The sequence below is a fragment of the Carassius auratus genome, chromosome 47 (genome assembly GCF_003368295.1).
Source record: "Carassius auratus strain Wakin chromosome 47, ASM336829v1, whole genome shotgun sequence".
In the NCBI taxonomy this organism is placed as follows: Eukaryota; Metazoa; Chordata; class Actinopteri; order Cypriniformes; family Cyprinidae; genus Carassius; species Carassius auratus.
In genome coordinates, this window is record NC_039289.1 from 10524464 (window position 1) to 10543081 (window position 18618).

The 18618-nt window shown below is 55.3% G+C and overlaps 2 protein-coding genes across 2 annotated transcripts; both read left to right on the forward strand.

The window, feature by feature from the left end:
- The first annotated feature begins 47 nt into the window (after window positions 1–47).
- Window positions 48–11041, forward strand: LOC113064566 (fibroin heavy chain-like). Its single transcript, XM_026235417.1, has 8 exons — window positions 48–298; window positions 5442–5579; window positions 5857–6757; window positions 7431–7718; window positions 8277–8693; window positions 9261–9603; window positions 10701–10875; window positions 11037–11041. The coding sequence occupies exons 1-8, from the start codon at window positions 106–108 to the stop codon at window positions 11039–11041; spliced, it is 2460 nt and encodes an 819-aa protein (XP_026091202.1). The 5' UTR covers window positions 48–105.
- Window positions 11042–11220: 179 nt separating this feature from the next.
- Window positions 11221–17937, forward strand: LOC113064567 (fibroin heavy chain-like). Its single transcript, XM_026235418.1, has 5 exons — window positions 11221–11372; window positions 11475–11733; window positions 11857–12015; window positions 12400–12585; window positions 12681–17937. Exons 1-5 carry the CDS (start codon window positions 11221–11223, stop codon window positions 17742–17744), a joined length of 5820 nt encoding a protein of 1939 aa, XP_026091203.1. The 3' UTR covers window positions 17745–17937.
- The last annotated feature ends 681 nt before the right edge of the window (window positions 17938–18618 follow it).

Genomic DNA, 18618 nt, shown 5'->3' on the forward strand with positions numbered 1-18618 from the left:
GTGCCTGCTTTCAGATTACTAGAAAGCTACAGGCAGGTGAATTTGATTAGGGTTGGAGTTGACCTGATCTCCTTGGCTCTATAAAACTCCATTCTACAGAGGTTTATGTTGGAGAGACACGGTTATTCGTGCGTGTTGCTGTCGGTCTGTTTACGCACCAATTCAGCGCATTTCCCAGCAGAGATCACTGTGAGAGTCGGGAGGATGACCGCTCGAGCGTACTGCTCGTTGATAGCGGTGTTATCGTGTCTGTCCGGATACTGGAGCATAACAGACGCTACTCAAGGACGAAACACAGGTGAGAAGATCTGTCATGTTCTTTACACTTAGGTAAATGACGTAAAATGCTATTAAATAAGGTATACGTGAGATCAAATTATACTTTAATAAGTTACTCTCAAAGATGTGTTTTTTTTTTCTTCTTGCTTTTCACTTTATTTAAACCATTCATTTTGATTTAATACCATGTATCAGGTTTGTCATTTTAAAATGCTTTCTATTGGTGTGTTTTGTCTGAGTTACTGTTGTGGTGCATGTGGCTGGGTCGAGGACCTCGAAAATACTTCCAAATAAAAACTCCAGTGGGAGTGCTAGTGATGTGCACAGAGACCTCAAAGCAGGCTTGAGCACCTGCCCTTTTTCTGGAGAGATTATTATTACGATGGATTTTTCTTTTAGCAAGCCATATATCCCCTAAATTCAAAGTAAATTGCTGGCTACTCATTGCATTACTTTCACAGTAAACTACTGTATCACTTTCACACTAAATAATTTTGACTTGACCGCTGTGTACTGTGACCTCCCAGTATTTAATCTATACTGTGATCTAGGCAGTATGCTCTTGTAGAATTACTGATTTAGCTGCTTTTCTGACAGCGGTCTACTGACGAGCCGCTGGTTAATTCCTGTTTGCTGGTGGTCCATAATCCATTTGGTTATGTGAACCTAAATGTCCTTGCACGCAATAATGGATCCAAAACATCACAATTGTCCACTTATTTTCAGTGACCAGATTAAATGAATATACAAGTTTATTTACATTATCAGATGGTTTTCTCCATCTGATAATGTAAGAAAAATACAATAAGAATAACTTTAGTAAGAAAAATAAAAGATTTAACTTTGTTTACCAATTACAGAAAATCCTGAGATTGCTAGAAATGCAGCATTTACAATGAATTACGATGCAAATAAGTGCTGATGGCCACTTATACAAATGGTAATCACACCAGTGCACCATAGAGTAAATCCACTCTCTCTATTCATAGCCGTGATCATACAGTAATAGCGGGCTGATTTGCACTCGAGCAGATGTTAATCATGCAGATACATTCACATTCAACATAAAATACACTGTCACCTATATAAAAACTGTTGAAAAATAAAACCAAGAAAAAGGCTATTGCTAGAAGTTCCGCCTCCATCAGCTAACCGGTTCGTCAGAGTGCGTCACAAGCCTCTCAGGAGAGAGCGCCAGAATTCAAATCTACTATCTTTCATTTTCTAGTTGATCATCTCATTCTGTTTGTGGCACTGTATGCTGCAAAACCATGTTTTTTTTTTTTTTTTAACTACCAAGACGCAGTTTCCGACTGTGACTCAAACCGTTCTGTCGCTGAAGAACTGAAACGTAAACAAAGGAATTATGATCAATATTACAACCTTATTGCTTCGTTGGACTAAATGCGGGGGGTGGTGTTAGCGCAGTGGATAAGACACACGTCTGTGGTGTGGTCGACCCGGGTTCGAATCCACTGTGAGACACCAATGTGTCCCTGAGCAAGACACTTAACCCCTAGTTGCTCCAGAGGCATGCGACCTCTGACATATATAGCAATTGTAAGTGTCAGCTAAATGAATAAATGTAAATGTAATGTAAATGCTTCATGAGATGTCGTTCAGTGAAACCTTACCTTTCTAACTAAATCGGGATTTACAGCTGTGGAGGTGTATCGTATCACTCGTTATTACGACCGATCTGGTATGTACAGCGTTTCCATTGTTCATGTTTTTTGTGTACTGCTTACACAAATGTAGCAAATGTAGTCTTGATAAGCTTTCCATTGAAAAACCGCAAACTGTCATCGATGCTTGAGGCTTAGATCCTTATAATGACACATAGTTTGTCAAGATTAAATTTGTCCCATTTCATTTAATCTATTTATAAACACTGACACGTGCGAGTTGAGGGCATTCAGGATGAGGGTGTCTGGGTGCTGGCTAAGAGGTTAAATTACATGCACCATTACAGTAAAAAAAGACGTTTCAGCACTTGGCGCTGAATCCGCTGGACTCTGAGTTCTCTCATCTCCTCAATGTTCTCAGAGACATGGCACTCAAAGGTGGGACTGAAGTCACAGTATTGTCCTGTAACCGCTCCGCCTACATTATTTTTACAGTAAAATTCCTGAATACTGAATATACTGTACAATATTACACAGCATGCAACAAACTTCAAAGTTTTTTTTATTTATATATCCAATTACAGATGGATAAGCGTTTTGTTTTTAACCCAAAACATTGAATACTGATATCTGTATTTAGAAATGAAGCATTTGACTGCGTTCACGAGTGAATTTCAGAATTCTTTATTCAACAGATTCTTTCAAAAAGCTGATTCATTCAAGTAAACAGTCCATCGCGTAGAGACCCAAAGCTTTCTTTGTTTGGAACTCTTTTTGTTGGCAAAATTGAGCCGAAACTAGCTAGGTCTAAAACGCAAGTTACTTATTGCTCTAATGAACTTGAATAAAATGATTTAATGTTTGCGCTGATTTGCATAAACTGCTGTTCTGTGTGATTTAACTATTAAACCTTAAAAAACCTACAGAAGCTTTTTTGCCTTCGACAATTTAGAATGCCTGGAATTTTAGTTTCAATAGACTAATAAATCGTGTGTGTGATTTCTTGATGTCAGATCGCATTTCATTAAAACACTTTCCATATTACTGTAGACGAAGCTGTATCGCACACCCCAGCTCAACTTGAGTGGGAACTTTAATCCTCCGCAGTTGTGCACACCACTTGTTTGCAAAGGAGTAAAGGTGTTTTTAGGAATTTAACTTTCAGACGCCAGACCTATCTTGTAAGTAACCGGGGGGAAGAAAAAAAAAGTTCTGATCCGTAAAGTTCTGGCTTCATGTGGACATAGCCGGAGTAAACTCGACTTAAATTAGACGTTTCCCCTATTATTATTATTATATATAGATACAGTATTGTTCAAAATAATAGCAGTACAATGTGACTAACCAGAATAATCAAGGTTTTTCGTATATTTTTTTTTATTGCTACGTGGCAAACAAGTTACCAGTAGGTTCAGTAGATTCTCAGAAAACAAATGAGACCCAGCATTCATGATATGCACGCTCTTAAGGCTGTGCAATTGGGCAATTAGTTGAATTAGTTGAAAGGGGTGTGTTCAAAAAAATAGCAGTGTGGCATTCAATCACTGAGGTCATCAATTTTGTGAAGAAACAGGTGTGAATCAGGTGGCCCCTATTTAAGGATGAAGCCAACACTTGTTGAACATGCATTTGAAAGCTGAGGAAAATGGGTCGTTCAAGACATTGTTCAGAAGAACAGCGTACTTTGATTAAAAAGTTGATTAGAGAGGGGAAAACCTATAAAGAGGTGCAAAAAATGATAGGCTGTTCAGCTAAAATGATCTCCAATGCCTTAAAATGGAGAGCAAAACCAGAGAGACGTGGAAGAAAACGGAAGACAACCATCAAAATGGATAGAAGAATAACCAGAATGGCAAAGGCTCAGCCAATGATCACCTCCAGGATGATCAAAGACAGTCTGGAGTTACCTGTAAGTACTGTGACAGTTAGAAGACGTCTGTGTGAAGCTAATCTATTTTCAAGAATCCCCCGCAAAGTCCCTCTGTTAAAAAAAAGGCATGTGCAGAAGAGGTTACAATTTGCCAAAGAACACATCAACTGGCCTAAAGAGAAATGGAGGAACATTTTGTGGACTGATGAGAGTAAAATTGTTCTTTTTGGGTCCAAGGGCCACAGGCAGTTTGTGAGACGACCCCCAAACTCTGAATTCAAGCCACAGTACACAGTGAAGACAGTGAAGCATGGAGGTGCAAGCATCATGATATGGGCATGTTTCTCCTACTATGGTGTTGGGCCTATTTATCGCATACCAGGGATCATGGATCAGTTTGCATATGTTAAAATACTTGAAGAGGTCATGTTGCCCTATGCTGAAGAGGACATGCCCTTGAAATGGTTGTTTCAACAAGACAATGACCCAAAACACACTAGTAAACGGGCAAAGTCTTGGTTCCAAACCAACAAAATGAATGTTATGGAGTGGCCAGCCCAATCTCCAGACCTTAATCCAATTGAGAACTTGTGGGGTGATATCAAAAATGCTGTTTCTGAAGCAAAACCAAGAAATGTGAATGAATTGTGGAATGTTGTTAAAGAATCATGGAGTGGAATAACAGCTGAGAGGTGCCACAAGTTGGTTGACTCCATGCCACACAGATGTCAAGCAGTTTTAAAAAACTGTGGTCATACAACTAAATATTAGTTTAGTGATTCACAGGATTGCTAAATCCCAGAAAAAAAAAATGTTTGTACAAAATAGTTTTGAGTTTGTACAGTCAAAGGTAGACACTGCTATTTTTTTGAACACACCCCTTTCAACTAATTGCCCAATTGCACAGCCTTAAGAGCGTGCATATCATGAATGCTGGGTCTTGTTTGTTTTCTGACAATCTACTGAACCTACTGGTAACTTGTTTGCCACGTAGCAATAAAAAATATACTAAAAACCTTGATTATTCTGGTTAGTCACATTGTACTACTATTATTTTGAACAATACTGTATATATATATTTTTTTAATCCCATCCAAATAACTAAAAATTCTCAGCAGGTACCTTGTAAAATCACCGCAACCATTCAGGTAAAATGGGCCTTGTATGTGTATGAAAAAAGCGATTTCTGACAAGCTTCATGTAGTAGTCTGCCTGTGTCCTGACGTTTTATCCTACACGTCAAATTTTCCTACCAGGGTTTACTGCGCATGCGCACATCAACATTGTGTCCTTTTTCTCATGCTAAACAACGATATTTAATGTATCTGCATTACTGTAAGAGTAGGTTTAGGGGTTGTGGTAGGTGTAGACCATAGGAAAATCTGACAAGGCAGGACAAATGGACACCATCTTAAAAAAAAAAAAAAAACCCTGCGCAATGTGACCTGTCACCAAGCATTGAAGCAACAATGCAAGATCCGTATTTGTAACTAGCTGTACAAATGTCAAGATAATACAACATTATTTGGCCCATTTTAGCCGACTTCACCTTAACGCATTGAATTCCATGCAAGTTAAGCAGAGACTAGAGTGTTATATAAAACCTAATTTAAGTGAATGCCAATGTTTGGCATTGAGTGACTCTTTATCATGTGTCCTTATAACAGCAAAGCCAGGAGAGTGTCCACCCCAAATCTCTGGAAAAAGATTGTGTACCACACTCTGTATCAATGACTCTAACTGCCCCTACAATGAGAAGTGTTGCAGCAATGGATGTGGATATTACTGTACAGCTCCATGCACAGGTATTCGTTTTGGTCACTTGATTATGATGAGAAGTGATAACTTTTATTGAGCCTTTTGTTGGTCCTGCCAAAGTAGGTTTACATTTTAATCTCTTATGACCGTTTTAAACGCAGGATGGCTTTAGAAAATACAGAGGAGAATGTTATTTCTTAGAATATTCTATACTTGGAATATTAATTGCTCTGGAAGTAAAAATTGCTATTTTTGCTTTAAGTTTCTTGCTGTAGATTAAAGTGGCACAGTGCACAGACTAAACTATACTATGTGTTCATGCAGTAAAGCCGGGTCAATGTCCCAAGACAAACAAGATTCCAACATGTGCTGAAAGCTGTATCCACGATGGCCAGTGCCCAACCACCAGTGGCCATTCAAGGAGTATACCACTGGGTCCGGGAAGTAGTGTGGGAGCTGGTCAGGGGAATGGTCAGGGAACTTCTCTAGGTCGGGCAAGTGGTCAAGTAAAAGGTCGGGGAACTAGTCAAGGCTGGGGAAATGTTAAGGGTCGTGGCCCAGGACAGGGAGCTGGTCGTGGCCCGGGAAGTGGCCCAGGACAGGGAGCTGGTCAGGGAAGTGGAGCTGGTCCGGGAAGTGGCCCAGGCCAGGGAGCTGGTCGTGGACGGGGAGCTGGCCCAGGACAGGCAGCTGGTCGTGGCCCGGGAAGTGGCCCAGGAGTGGGAGCTGGTCGAGGACCGGGAAGTGGCCCAGGACAGGGGGCTGGTCAGGGAAGTGGCCCAGGCCAGGGAGCTGGCCCAGGACCGGGAAGTGGCCCAGGACAGGCAGCTGGTCGTAGCCAGGGAAGTGGCCCAGGAGAGGCAGCTGGTCGTGGCCCAGGCCAGGGAGCTGGTCGTGGACCGGGAAGTGGCCCAGGACAGGGGGCTGGTCAGGGAAGTGGCCCAGGCCAGGGAGCTGGCCCAGGACCGGGAAGTGGCCCAGGACAGGCAGCTGGTCGTAGCCAGGGAAGTGGCCCAGGAGAGGGAACTGGTCAGGGAAGTGGAGCTGGTCGTGGCCAGGGAAGTGGCCCAGGACAGGGAGCTGGTCGTGGCCAGGGAAGTGGCCCAGGACAGGGGGCTGGTCAGGGAAGTGGCCCAGGCCAGGGAGCTGGCCCAGGACCGGGAAGTGGCCCAGGACAGGCAGCTGGTCGTAGCCAGGGAAGTGGCCCAGGGCAGGGAGCTGGTCAGGGAAGTGGCCCAAGACAGGGAGCTGGTCAGGGAAGTGGCCCAGGACAGGGACCGGGTCGTGGACCGGGAAGTGGCCCAGGACAGGGAGCTGGTCGTGGTCAGGGAAGCGGCCCAGGACCGGGAGCTGGTCAGGGAAGTGGCCCAAGACAGGGAGCTGGTCAGGGAAGCGGCCCAGGACAGGGAGCTGGTCATGGAAGCGGCCCAGGACAGGGACCTGGTCAGGGAAGTGGCCCAAGACAGGGAGCTGGTCAGGGAAGCGGCCCAGGACAGGGACCGGGTCGTGGCCCAGGGCAGGGAGCTGGTCAGGGAAGTGGCCCAGGGCAGGGAGCTGGTCAGGGAAGTGGCCCAGGGCAGGGAGCTGGTCAGGGAAGTGGCCCAGGGCAGGGAGCTGGTCAGGGAAGTGGCCCAGGGCAGGGAGCTGGTCAGGGAAGTGGCCCAGGGCAGGGACCGGGTCATGGACCGGGAAGTGGCCCAGGACTCGGAGCTGGCCAGGGAAGTGGAGCTCGCCAGGAAAGTGGCCCACGACTGGGAGCTGGTCGTGGCCAGGGAAGTGGCCCAGGACAGGGAGCTGGTCATGGTCAGGGAAGTGGCCCAGGACAGGGAGCTGGTCGTGGCCCAGGACAGGGAGCTGGTCGTGGCCCAGGACAGGGAGCTGGTCGTGGCCCAGGACAGGGAGCTGGTCAGGGAAGTGGAGCTGGTCCGGGAAGTGGCCCAGGCCAGGGAGCTGGTCAGGGAAGTGGAGCTGGTCCGGGAAGTGGCCCAGGCCAGGGAGCTGGTCGTGGACTGGGAGCTGGCCCAGGACCGGGAAGTGGGCCAGGACAGGCAGCTGGTCGTGGCCCGGGAAGTGGCCCAGGAGTGGGAGCTGGTCGAGGACCGGGAAGTGGCCCAGGACAGGGGGCTGGTCACGGAAGTGGCCCAGACCAGGGAGCTGGCCCAGGACCGGGAAGTGGCCCAGGACAGGCAGCTGGTCAGGGAAGTGGCCCAGGACAGGGAGCGGGTCATGGACCGGGAAGTGGCCCAGGACAGGGAGCTGGTCAGGGAAGTGGCCCAGGACAGGGAGCTGGTCGTGGCCAGGGAAGTGGCCCAGGACAGGGAGCTGGTCATGGAAGTGGCCCAGGACAGGGACCGGGTCGTGGCCCAGGGCAGGGAGCTGGTCAGGGAAGTGGCCCAGGGCAGGGAGCTGGTCAGGGAAGTGGCCCAGGGCAGGGAGCTGGTCAGGGAAGTGGCCCAGGGCAGGGAGCTGGTCAGGGAAGTGGCCCAGGGCAGGGAGCTGGAAGTGGCCCAGGACAGGGAGCTGGTCATGGTCAGGGAAGTGGCCCAGGACAGGGAGCTGGTCGTGGTCAGGGAAGTGGCCCAGGACAGGGAGCTGGTCGTGGCCCGGGAAGTGTCCCAGGACAGGGAGCTGGTCGTGGCCCAGGACAGGGAGCTGGTCGTGGCCCAGGACAGGGAGCTGGTCGTGGCCCAGGACAGGGAGCTGGTCAGGGAAGTGGAGCTGGTCAGGGAAGTGGCCCAGGCCAGGGAGCTGGTCGTGGACGGGGAGCTGGCCCAGGACCGGGAAGTGGGCCAGGACAGGCAGCTGGTCGTGGCCCAGGCCAGGGAGCTGGTCGTGGCCCGGGAAGTGGCCCAGGAGTGGGAGCTGGTCGTGGCCCGGGAAGTGGCCCAGGAGTGGGAGCTGGTCGAGGACCGGGAAGTGGCCCAGGAGTGGGAGCTGGTCGAGGACCGGGAAGTGGCCCAGGAGTGGGAGCTGGTCGAGGACCGGGAAGTGGCCCAGGAGTGGGAGCTAGTCGAGGACCGGAAAGTGGCCCAGGACAGGGGGCTGGTCAGGGAAGTGGCCCAGACCAGGGAGCTGGCCCAGGACCGGGAAGTGGCCAAGGACAGGCAGCTGGTCTTAGCCAGGGAAGTGGCCCAGGAGAGGGAACTGGTCAGGGAAGTGGAGCTGGTCGTGGCCAGGGAAGTGGCCCAGGACAGGGAGCTGGTCGTGGCCAGGGAAGCGGCCCAGGACCGGGAGCTGGTCAGGGAAGTGGCCCAGGACAGGGAGCTGGTCAGGGAAGTGGCCCAGGACAGGGAGCTGGTCGTGGCCAGGGAAGTGGCCCAGGACAGGGAGCTGGTCATGGAAGTGGCCCAGGACAGGGACCGGGTCGTGGCCCAGGGCAGGGAGCTGGTCAGGGAAGTGGCCCAGGGCAGGGAGCTGGTCAGGGAAGTGGCCCAAGACAGGGAGCTGGTCAGGGAAGTGGCCCAGGACAGGGACCGGGTCATGGACCGGGAAGTGGCCCAGGACTTGGAGCTGGCCAGGGAAGTGGCCCACGACTGGGAGCTGGTCGTGGCCAGGGAAGTGGCCCAGGACAGGGAGCTGGTCATGGTCAGGGAAGTGGCCCAGGACAGGGAGCTGGTCGTGGTCAGGGAAGTGGCCCAGGACAGGGAGCTGGTCGTGGCCCGGGAAGTGGCCCAGGACAGGGAGCTGGTCGTGGCCCAGGACAGGGAGCTGGTCGTGGCCCAGGACAGGGAGCTGGTCAGGGAAGTGGAGCTGGTCCGGGAAGTGGCCCAGGCCAGGGAGCTGGTCGTGGACGGGGAGCTGGCCCAGGACCGGGAAGTGGGCCAGGACAAGCAGCTGGTCGTGGCCCAGGCCAGGGAGCTGGTCGTGGCCCGGGAAGTGGCCCAGGAGTGGGAGCTGGTCGAGGACGGGGAAGTGGCCCAGGAGTGGGAGATGGTCGAGGACCGGGAAGTGGCCCAGGACAGGGGGCTGGTCAGGGAAGTGGCCCAGACCAGGGAGCTGGCCCAGGACCGGGAAGTGGCCCAGGACAGGCAGCTGGTCTTAGCCAGGGAAGTGGCCCAGGAGAGGGAACTGGTCAGGGAAGTGGAGCTTGTCGTGGCCAGGGAAGTGGCCCAGGACAGGGAGTTGGTCGTGGCCAGGGAAGTGGCCCAGGACAGGGAGTTGGTCGTGGCCAGGGAAGTGGCCCAGGACAGGGAGCTGGTCGTGGTCCAGGAGAGGGAGCTGGTCAGGGAAGTGGCCCAGGACAGGGAGCTGGTCAGGGAAGTGGAGCACATCAGGGAAGTGGCCCAGGACTGGGAGCTGGTCATGGCCAGGGAAGTGGCCAGGGAGCTGGTCGTGGACAGGGAAATGGCCCAGGACAGGGAGCTGGTCATGGCCAGGGAAGTGGCCCAGGACAGGGAAGTGGCCAGGGAAGCGGCCCAGGACCGGGAGCTGGTCAGGGAAGTGGCCCAGGACAGGGAGCTGGACGTGGTCAGGGAAGTGGCCCAGGACTGGGAGCTGGTCAGGGAAGTGGAGCTCCTCAGGGAAGTGGCCCAGGACTGGGAGCTCGTCGTGGCCCAGGACTGGGAGCTCGTCGTGGCCAGGGAAGTGGCCCAGGACGGGGAGCGGGTCATGGAAGTGGCCCAGGACAGGGAGCTGGACGTGGTCAGGGAAGTGGCCCAGGACTGGGAGCTGGCCAGGGAAGTGGAGCTCGTCAGGGAAGTGGCCCACGACTGGGAGCTGGTCGTGGCCAGGGAAGTGGCCCAGGACAGGGAGCTGGAAGTGGCCCAGGACAGGGAGCTGGTCATGGTCCGGGAAGTGGCCCAGGACAGGGAGCTGGTCGTGGCCAGGGAAGTGGCCCAGGACTGGGAGCTGGTCGTGGCCAGGGAAGTGGCCCAGGAGAGGGAGCTGGTCAGGGAAGTGGAGCTGGTCAGGGAAGTGGCCTAGGAGAGGGAGTTGGTCGTGACCAGGGAAGTGGCCCAGGACAGGGAGCTGTTAGTGGCCAGGGAAGTGGCCCAGGACAGGGAGCTGGTCAGGGACGTAGCTCAGGACAGGGAACTGGTCATGGACAGGGAAATGGCCCAGGACAGGGAGCTGGTCATGGCCAGGGAAGTGGTCATGGACAGGAAAGTGGCCAGGGAGCTGGTCGTGGCCTGGGAAGTGGCCCAGGACAGGGAGCTGGTCGTGACCAGGGAAGTGGCCCAGGACAGGGAGCTGGTCAGGGACGTAGCTCAGGACAGGGAACTGGTCATGGACAGGGAAATGGCCCAGGACAGGGAGCTGGTCATGGCCAGGGAAGTGGTCATGGACAGGAAAGTGGCCAGGGAGCTGGTCGTGCCCAGGGAAGTGGCCAAGGAGAGGGAGCTGGTGAGGGAAGTGGAGCTGGTCAGGGAAGTGGCCCAGGACAGGGAGCTGGTCCTGGCCAGGGAAGTGGCCCAGGAGAGGGAGCTGGTCAGGGAAGTGGCCCAGGACAGGGAAGTGGCCCAGAAAAGGGAGCTGGTCATGGAAGTGGAGCTGGTCGTGGCCAGGGTAGTGGCCCAGGAGAGGGAGCTAGTCATGGCCAGGGAAGTGGCCCAGGACAGGGAGCTGGTCGTGACCAGGGAAGTGGCCCAGGACAGGGAGCTGGTCGTGACCAGGGAAGTGGCCCAGGACAGGGAGCTGGTCAGGGAAGTGGAGCTGGTCAGGGACGTAGCTCAGGACAGGGAACTGGTCATGGACAGGGAAATGGCCCAGGACAGGGAGCTGGTCATGGCCAGGGAAGTGGCCCAGGACAGGGAAGTGGCCAGGGAGCTGGTCGTGGCCAGGGAAGTGGCCCAGGACAGGGAGCTGGTCGTGGCCAAGGAAGTGGCCCAGGACAGGGAGCTGTTAGTGGCCAGGGAAGTGGCCCAGGAAAGGGAGCTGGTCGTGGCCAAGGAAGTGGCCCAGGACAGGGAGCTGTTAGTGGCCAGGGAAGTGGCCCAGGAAAGGGAGCTGGTCAGGGAAGTGGAGCTGGTCAGGGACGTAGCTCAGGACAGGGAACTGGTCATGGACAGGGAAATGGCCCAGGACAGGGAGCTGGTCATGGCCAGGGAAGTGGCCCAGGACAGGGAAGTGGCCAGGGAGCTGGTCGTGGCCAGGGAAGTGGCCCAGGACAGGGAAGTGGCCAAGGAGCTGGTCGTGGTCAGGGAAGTGGCCCAGGACAGGGAGCTGGTCGTGGTCGGGGAAGTGACCCAGGAGAGGGAGCTGGTCAGGGAAGTGGAGCTGGTCGTGGCCAGGGAAGTGGCCCAGGAGAGGGAGCTGGTCGTGGCCAAGGAAGTGGCCCAGGACAGGGAGCTGTTAGTGGCCAGGGAAGTGGCCCAGGAAAGGGAGCTGGTCAGGGAAGTGGAGCTGGTCAGGGATGTAGCTCAGGACAGGGAACTGGTCATGGACAGGGAAATGGCCCAGGACAGGGAGCTGGTCGTGGCCAGGGAAGTGGCACAGGACAGGGAGCTGGTCGTGGTCGGGGAAGTGACCCAGGAGAGGGAGCTGGTCAGGGAAGTGGAGCTGGTCGTGGCCAGGGAAGTGGCCCAGGACAGGGAGCTGGTCGTGGCCAGGGAAGTGGCCCAGGACAGGGAGCTGGTCAGGGAAGTGGCCCAGGACAGGGAGCTGGTCAGGGAAGTGGCCCAGGACAGGGAGCTGGTCGTGGCCAGGGAAGTGGCCCAGGACAGGGAGCTGGTGAGGGAAGTGGAGCTGGTCGTGGCCAGGGAAGTGGCCCAGGACAGGGAGCTGGTCGTGGCCAGGGAAGTGGCCCAGGACAGGGAGCTGGTGAGGGAAGTGGAGCTGGTCGTGGCCAGGGAAGTGGCCCAGGACAGGGAGCTGGTCGTGGCAAGGGAAGTGGCCCAGGACAGGGAGCTGGTGAGGGAAGTGGCCCAGGACAGGGAGCTGGTGAGGGAAGTGGAGCTGGTCGTGGCCAGGGAAATGGCCCAGGACAGGGAGCTGGTGAGGGAAGTGGAGCTGGTCGTGGCCAGGGAAGTGGCCCAGGAGAGGGAGCTGGTCAGGCAAGTGGCCCAGGACAGGGAGCTGGTCGTGGCCAGGGAAGTGGCCCAGGAGAGGGAGCTGGTCAGGCAAGTGGCCCAGGACAGGGAGCTGGTCGTGGTCAGGGAAGTGGCCCAGGACTGGAAGCTGGTCAGGGAAGTGGAGCTGGTCGTGGCCAGGGAAGTGGCCCAGGAGAGGGAGCTGGTCGTGGCCAGGGAAGTGGCCCAGGAGAGGGAGCTGGTCGTGGCCAGGGAAGTGGCCCAGGAGAGGGAGCTGGTCGTGGCCAGGGAAGTGGCCCAGGAGAGGGAGCTGGTCGTGGCCAGGGAAGTGGCCAAGGCCAAGGAACTGACCAGGGAAGTGGCCAAGGCCAAGGAACTGACCAGGGAAGTGGCCAAGGCCGGGGAACCGACCAGGGAAGTGGTCAGGGAAGTGGTGGTGGAGCTGCCCAAGGTTGGGGAAGTGGTGAAGGAAGTGATCATGGCTGGGGAAATGGCCCACGACAGGGAGCTGGTCAGGGAAGTGGCAAAGGCCTGGGAACTGATCTGGGAAGCGGCCAAGGCCGGGGAACTGATCTGGGAAGCGGCCAAGGCCGGGGAAGTGGCCGGGGGGCTGGCCAAGGACAGAGAAGTGGTCAAGGAAGTGGTCTGGGAAGTGGCCAAGGTCAGGAAAGTGGTCAGGGAAGTGGTCTGGGAAGTGGCCAAGCATGGGGAAATGGCCAAGGCCAGGATAGTGGTCTGGGAAGTGGCCAAGGACAGGGAAGTGTCCAAGGACCGGGGAGTGGCCCAGGACAGGGAGCTGGTCAGGGAAGTACCGCTAGAGTTAGTCAAGGCCCGGGAAGTGGTCAGGGAATTGGTCAGGGAAGTGGCCAAGGACAGGAAAGCCTTCAGGGAAGTGGTCCAGGCCTGGGAGCTGGCCAAGGACAGGCAAGTGGCCCCGGAGCTGGCCAAGGACTGGGAAGTAGCCGTGGAAGTGGCCAGGAAAGTGGCCAAGGAGCTGGTCAGGGAAGTGGTCAGGGAACTGGACAAGGTCAGGGAACTGGCCAGGGAACTGGCCAAGGACAGGGAACTGGCCAGGGAAGTGGCCAAGGCCAGGGAAGTGGTTTGGAAAGTGGCCATGGGCAGGGAAGTGGTCAGGGAACTGGCCAAGGACGGGGAACTGGCCAAGGACTGGGAAGTGGCCCGGGGGCTGGCCAAAGAAAGGGAACTGGTCTGGGAAGTGGTCAAGGCCAGGGAGCTGGTCAGGGAAGTGGCCGTGGAGCTGGCCAAGTCTGGGGAAGTGGCCAAGGAAGTGGTCACGGCCGGGGAAGTGGTCAGGGAATTAGTCAGGAAAGTGGCCAAGGAGCTGGTCAGGGAAGCGCTCGAGGCAGGGGAACTGATCTGAAAAGTGGTCAAGGCCAGGGAAGTGGTCAGGGAAGTGGCCAAGGACAGGGAACTGATCTGGGAAGTGGCCAAGGACTGGAAAGTGGTCAAGGCCAAGGAACTGGCCTCGGAAGTGTCCAGGGAACTGGCCAAGGATGGGGAACTGGCCAAGGACGGGGAACTGGCCAAGGACGGGGAAGTGGTTTGGAAAGTGGCCAAGGACGGGGAACTGGCCAAGGACTGGGAAGTGGTTTGGATAGTGGCCAAGGGCAGGGAAGTGGTCCAGGCCAAGGAACTGGCCTGGGAAGTGTCAAGGGAACTGGCCAAGGTCGGGGAACTGGTCTGGGAAGTGGCCAAGGACTGGGAAGTGGCCCGGGGGCTGGCCAAGGACAGGGAACTGGTCTGGGAAGTGGTCAAGGCCAGGGAGCTGGCCAAGGACAAGCAAGTGGCCCAGGAGCTGGCCAAGGACTGGGAAGTAGCCGTGGAAGTGACCATGAAACTGGCCAAGGAGCTGGTCAGGGAAGTGGTCAGGGAATTGGTCAGGGAAGTGGCCAAGGACAGGAAAGTGGTCAGGGAAGTGGTCCAGGCCTGGGAGCTGGCCAAGTACACGCAAGTGGCCCGAGAGCTGGCCAAGGACTGGGAAGTAGCAATGGAAGTGGCCAGGAAACTGGCCAAGGAGCTGGTCAGGGAAGTGGTCAGGGAACTGGACAAGGTCAGGGAAGCGGACAAGGCAGGGGAACTGGTCTGGGAAGTGGCCAAGGCCAGGGAAGTGGTCAGGGAACTAGTTGGGGAAGTGGTCAAGGAATTGGCCTAGGCTGGGGCAGTGCTCAAGGCTGGGGCAGTGGTCAAGGCCAGGGAATTGGACAGGGCAGTGGCCCGGGGGCTGGCCAAGGACAGGGAAGTGGCCGTGGAAGTGGTCAGGAAAGTGGCCAAGGAGCTGGCCAGGGAAGTGGCCCGGGGGCTGGCCAAGGACTGGGAAGTAGCAATGGAAGTGGCCAGGAAACTGGCCAAGGAGCTGGTCAGGGAAGTGGTCAGGGAACTGGACAAGGTCAGGGAAGCGCACAAGGCAGGGGAACTGGTCTGGGAAGTGGCCAAGGACAGGGAAGTGGTCTGGGAAGTGGCCATGGGCAGGGAAGTGGTCTGGGAAGTGGCCATGGCCAGGGAACTGGTCAGGGAACTGGTCAAGGCCAGGGAAGTGGTTTGGAAAGTGGCCAAGGGCAGGGAAGTCGTCCAGGCCAAGGAACTGGCCTGGGAAGTGTCCAGGGAACTGGTCTGGGAAGTGGTCAAGGCCGGGGAACTGGTCAGGGAAGTGGCCAAGGCCAGAGAGCTGGTCAGGGAACTGGTCAAGGCCAGGCAAGTGGCCAAGCACAGGGGAGTGGCCCAGGACAGGGAGCTGGTCAGGGAAGTGGCCAAGGCCAGAGAGCTGGTCAGGGAACTGGTCAAGGCCAGGCAAGTGGCCAAGCACAGGGGAGTGGCCCAGGACAGGGAGCTGGTCAGGGAAGTGGCCGTGGAGCTGGCCAAGTCTGGGGAAGTGGTCAGGGAATTAGTCAGGGAAGTGGCCTGGAAAGTGGCCGAGGAGCTGGTCAGGGAAGCGCTCGAGGCAGGGGAACTGGTCTGAAAAGTGGTCAAGGCCAGGGAAGTGGCCAAGGACAGGGAAATGATCTGGAAAGTGGTCAAGGCCTGGAAAGTGGTCAAGGCCAAGGAACTGGCCTCGGAAGTGTCCAGGGAAGTGGCCAAGGCCGGGGAACTGGTCTGGGAAGTGGCCAAGGCCGGGGAACTGGTCTGGGAAGTGGCCAAGGACAGGGGAGTGGCCCGGGGGCTGGCCAAGGACAGGGGAGTGGCCCGGGGGCTGGCCAAGGACAGGGGAGTGGCCCGGGGGCTGGCCAGGGACAGGGAAGTGGTTTGGAAAGTGGCCAAGGGCAGGGAAGTGGTCCAGGCCAAGGAACTGGCCTGGGAAGTGTCCAGGGAACTGGCCAAGGCCGGGGAACTGATCTGGGAAGTGGCCAAGGACTGGGAAGTGGCCCGGGGGCTGGCCAAGGACAGGGAACTGGTCTGGGAAGTGGTCAAGGCCAGGGAGCTGGTCAGGGAAGTGGTGGTGGAGCTGGCCAAGGTTGGGGAAGTGGCCAAGGAAGTGATCATGGCTGGGGAAATGGCCCACGACAGGGAGCTGGTCAGGGAAGTGGCCCAAGAGTTGGTCAAGGCCAGGGAAGTGGTCAGGGAACTAGTTGGGGAAGTGGTCAAGGAATTGGCCTAGGCTGGGGCAGTGCTCAAGGCTGGGGCAGTGGTCAAGGCCAGGGAATTGGACAGGGCAGTGGCCCGGGGGCTGGCCAAGGACAGGGAAGTGGCCGTGGAAGTGGTCAGGAAAGTGGCCAAGGAGCTGGCCAGGGAAGTGGCCCGGGGGCTGGCCAAGGACATGGAAGTAGCCATGGAAGTGGCCAAGGAGCTGGTCAGGGAAGTGACCAGGGAACTGGACAAGGTCAGGAAAGTGGTCGAAGCAGGGGAAGTGGTCAAGGCCAGGGAAGTGGTCTAGGAACTGGTCAAGGACAGGGAAGTGGCCAGGGAACTGGTCAAGGACAGGGAAGTGGCCAAGGACAGGGAAGTGGTTTGGAAAGTGGCCAAGGGCAGGGAAGTGGTCCAGGCCAAGGAACTGGCCTGGGAAGTGTCCAGGGAACTGGCCAAGGCCGGGGAACTGATATGGGAAGTGGCCAAGGACTGGGAAGTGGCCCGGGAGCTGGCCAAGGACTGGGAAGTGGCCAGGAAAGTGGCCAAGGAGCTGGTCAGGGAAGTGGCCAAGGACAGGAAAGTGGTCAAGGAAGTGGTCCAGGCCTGGGAGCTGGCCAAGGACAGGCAAGTGGCCCGGGAGCTGGCCAAGGACAGGGAAGTGGCCAGGAAAGTGGCCAAGGAGCTGGTCAGGGAAGTGGTCAGGGAACTGGACAAGGTCAGGGAAGCGGACGAGGCAGGGGAACTGGCCAGGGAAGTGGCCAAGGCCAGGGAAGTGGCCAAGGACAGGGAAGTGGTTTGGAAAGTGGCCAAGGGCAGGGAAGTGGTCCAGGCCAAGGAACTGGCCTGGGAAGTGTCCAGGAAACTGGCCAAGGTCGGGGAACTGGTCTGGGAAGTGGTCAAGGCCGGGGAACTGGTCTGGGAAGTGGCCAAGGCCGGAGAGCTGGTCAGGGAAGTGGCCTAGGCCGGGGAACTGATCTGGGAAGTGGCCAAGGACTGGGAAGTGGCCCGGGGGCTGGCCAAGGACAGGGAACTGGTCTGGGAAGTGGTCAAGGCCAGGGAGCTGGTCAGGGAAGTGGTGGTGGAGCTGGCCAAGGTTGGGGAAGTGGCCAAGGAAGTGATCATGGCTGGGGAAATGGCCCACGACAGGGAGCTGGTCAGGGAAGTGGCCTAAGAGTTGGTCAAGGCCAGGGAAGTGGTCAGGGAACTAGTTGGGGAAGTGGTCAAGGAATTGGCCTAGGCTGGGGCAGTGCTCAAGGCTGGGGCAGTGGTCAAGGCCAGGGAATTGGACAGGGCAGTGGCCCGGGGGCTGGCCAAGGACAGGGAAGTGGCCGTGGAAGTGGTCAGGAAAGTGGCCAAGGAGCTGGCCAGGGAAGTGGCCCGGGAGCTGGCCAAGGACATGGAAGTAGCCATGGAAGTGGCCAAGGAGCTGGTCAGGGAAGTGACCGGGGAACTGGACAAGGTCAGGGAAGTGGTCGAGGCAGGGGAAGTGGTCAAGGCCAGGGAAGTGGTCTAGGAATTGGTCAAGGCCAGGGAAGTGGCCAGGGAAGTGGCCAAGGACGGGGAAGTGGTCAGGGGCGGGGAAGTGGTCAGGCAAGTGGTCGGGGAATTTCTCGAGGTCAGGGAACTGAACTAGAACGTGGTCAAGGAACTGGTCAAGGCTGAGGAATTGGTCAAACAAGTGGTCAAGTTTGGGGAAGTGGTCAGGGAAGAGGTCAAAGTTGGGGAAGTGGTCAAGGCCAGGGACATGGCCAGGGAACTGGTCATAATCAGGGAAATGGACATTGAAATGGTCTTGTTTTCTGCATAATATTTCTCCTCTGGAAATTAAATGAATTAAAAAGTAAAGGTAATTTGCTTGCTTGCGTTTGTGTGTGGTGTTTTTTTTTTTTTTTTTTGCGATTTATTGAAGGATATGATGTGGTTCATATTTAGGTAAACAAATCAAACATTGAAAATACCTTTTTAGTCTTTTCTGAAAACTGGAACATATAGGCGCATCTCAAACTAGAATTTATTTGGTATTCAACTCAAAATTTATAGATTTGTGTATTAAACTACTTCAGCCTGTGTGCATTGAATTTATTTAAGTCTTTGTTAAATGTGAGCCAGTAGTCGCCACAGTTAAAAGAACCAAACTCTCCAATTCACCATCTCCACAAATCTGAATACTTCACAAGACTAATAAGATATATTTTCTTTTTTTGTGAATTTGTTGGCTTTCTGCAAAGTATGTTCACTTACTGTACATGTACTCAATACTTGGTAGGGGCTCCTTTTGCTGTAATTACTACCTCAATTTGGTGTTTCATGGAGGTGATCAGTTTGTGGCACTGCTGAGGTGGTATGGAAGCACAGGTTTCTTTTGATGGTGGCCTTCAGCTCCTCTGCATTTTCTGGTCTCTTGTTTCTCATTTTCCTCTTGACAGTACTCATAGATTCTCTATGGCTTTCGGATCTGGTGAGTTTGCTGGCCAGTCAAGCACACCAACACCATGGTCACTTAAACTTTTTGGTGTTTTTGGCAGTGTGAGCAGGT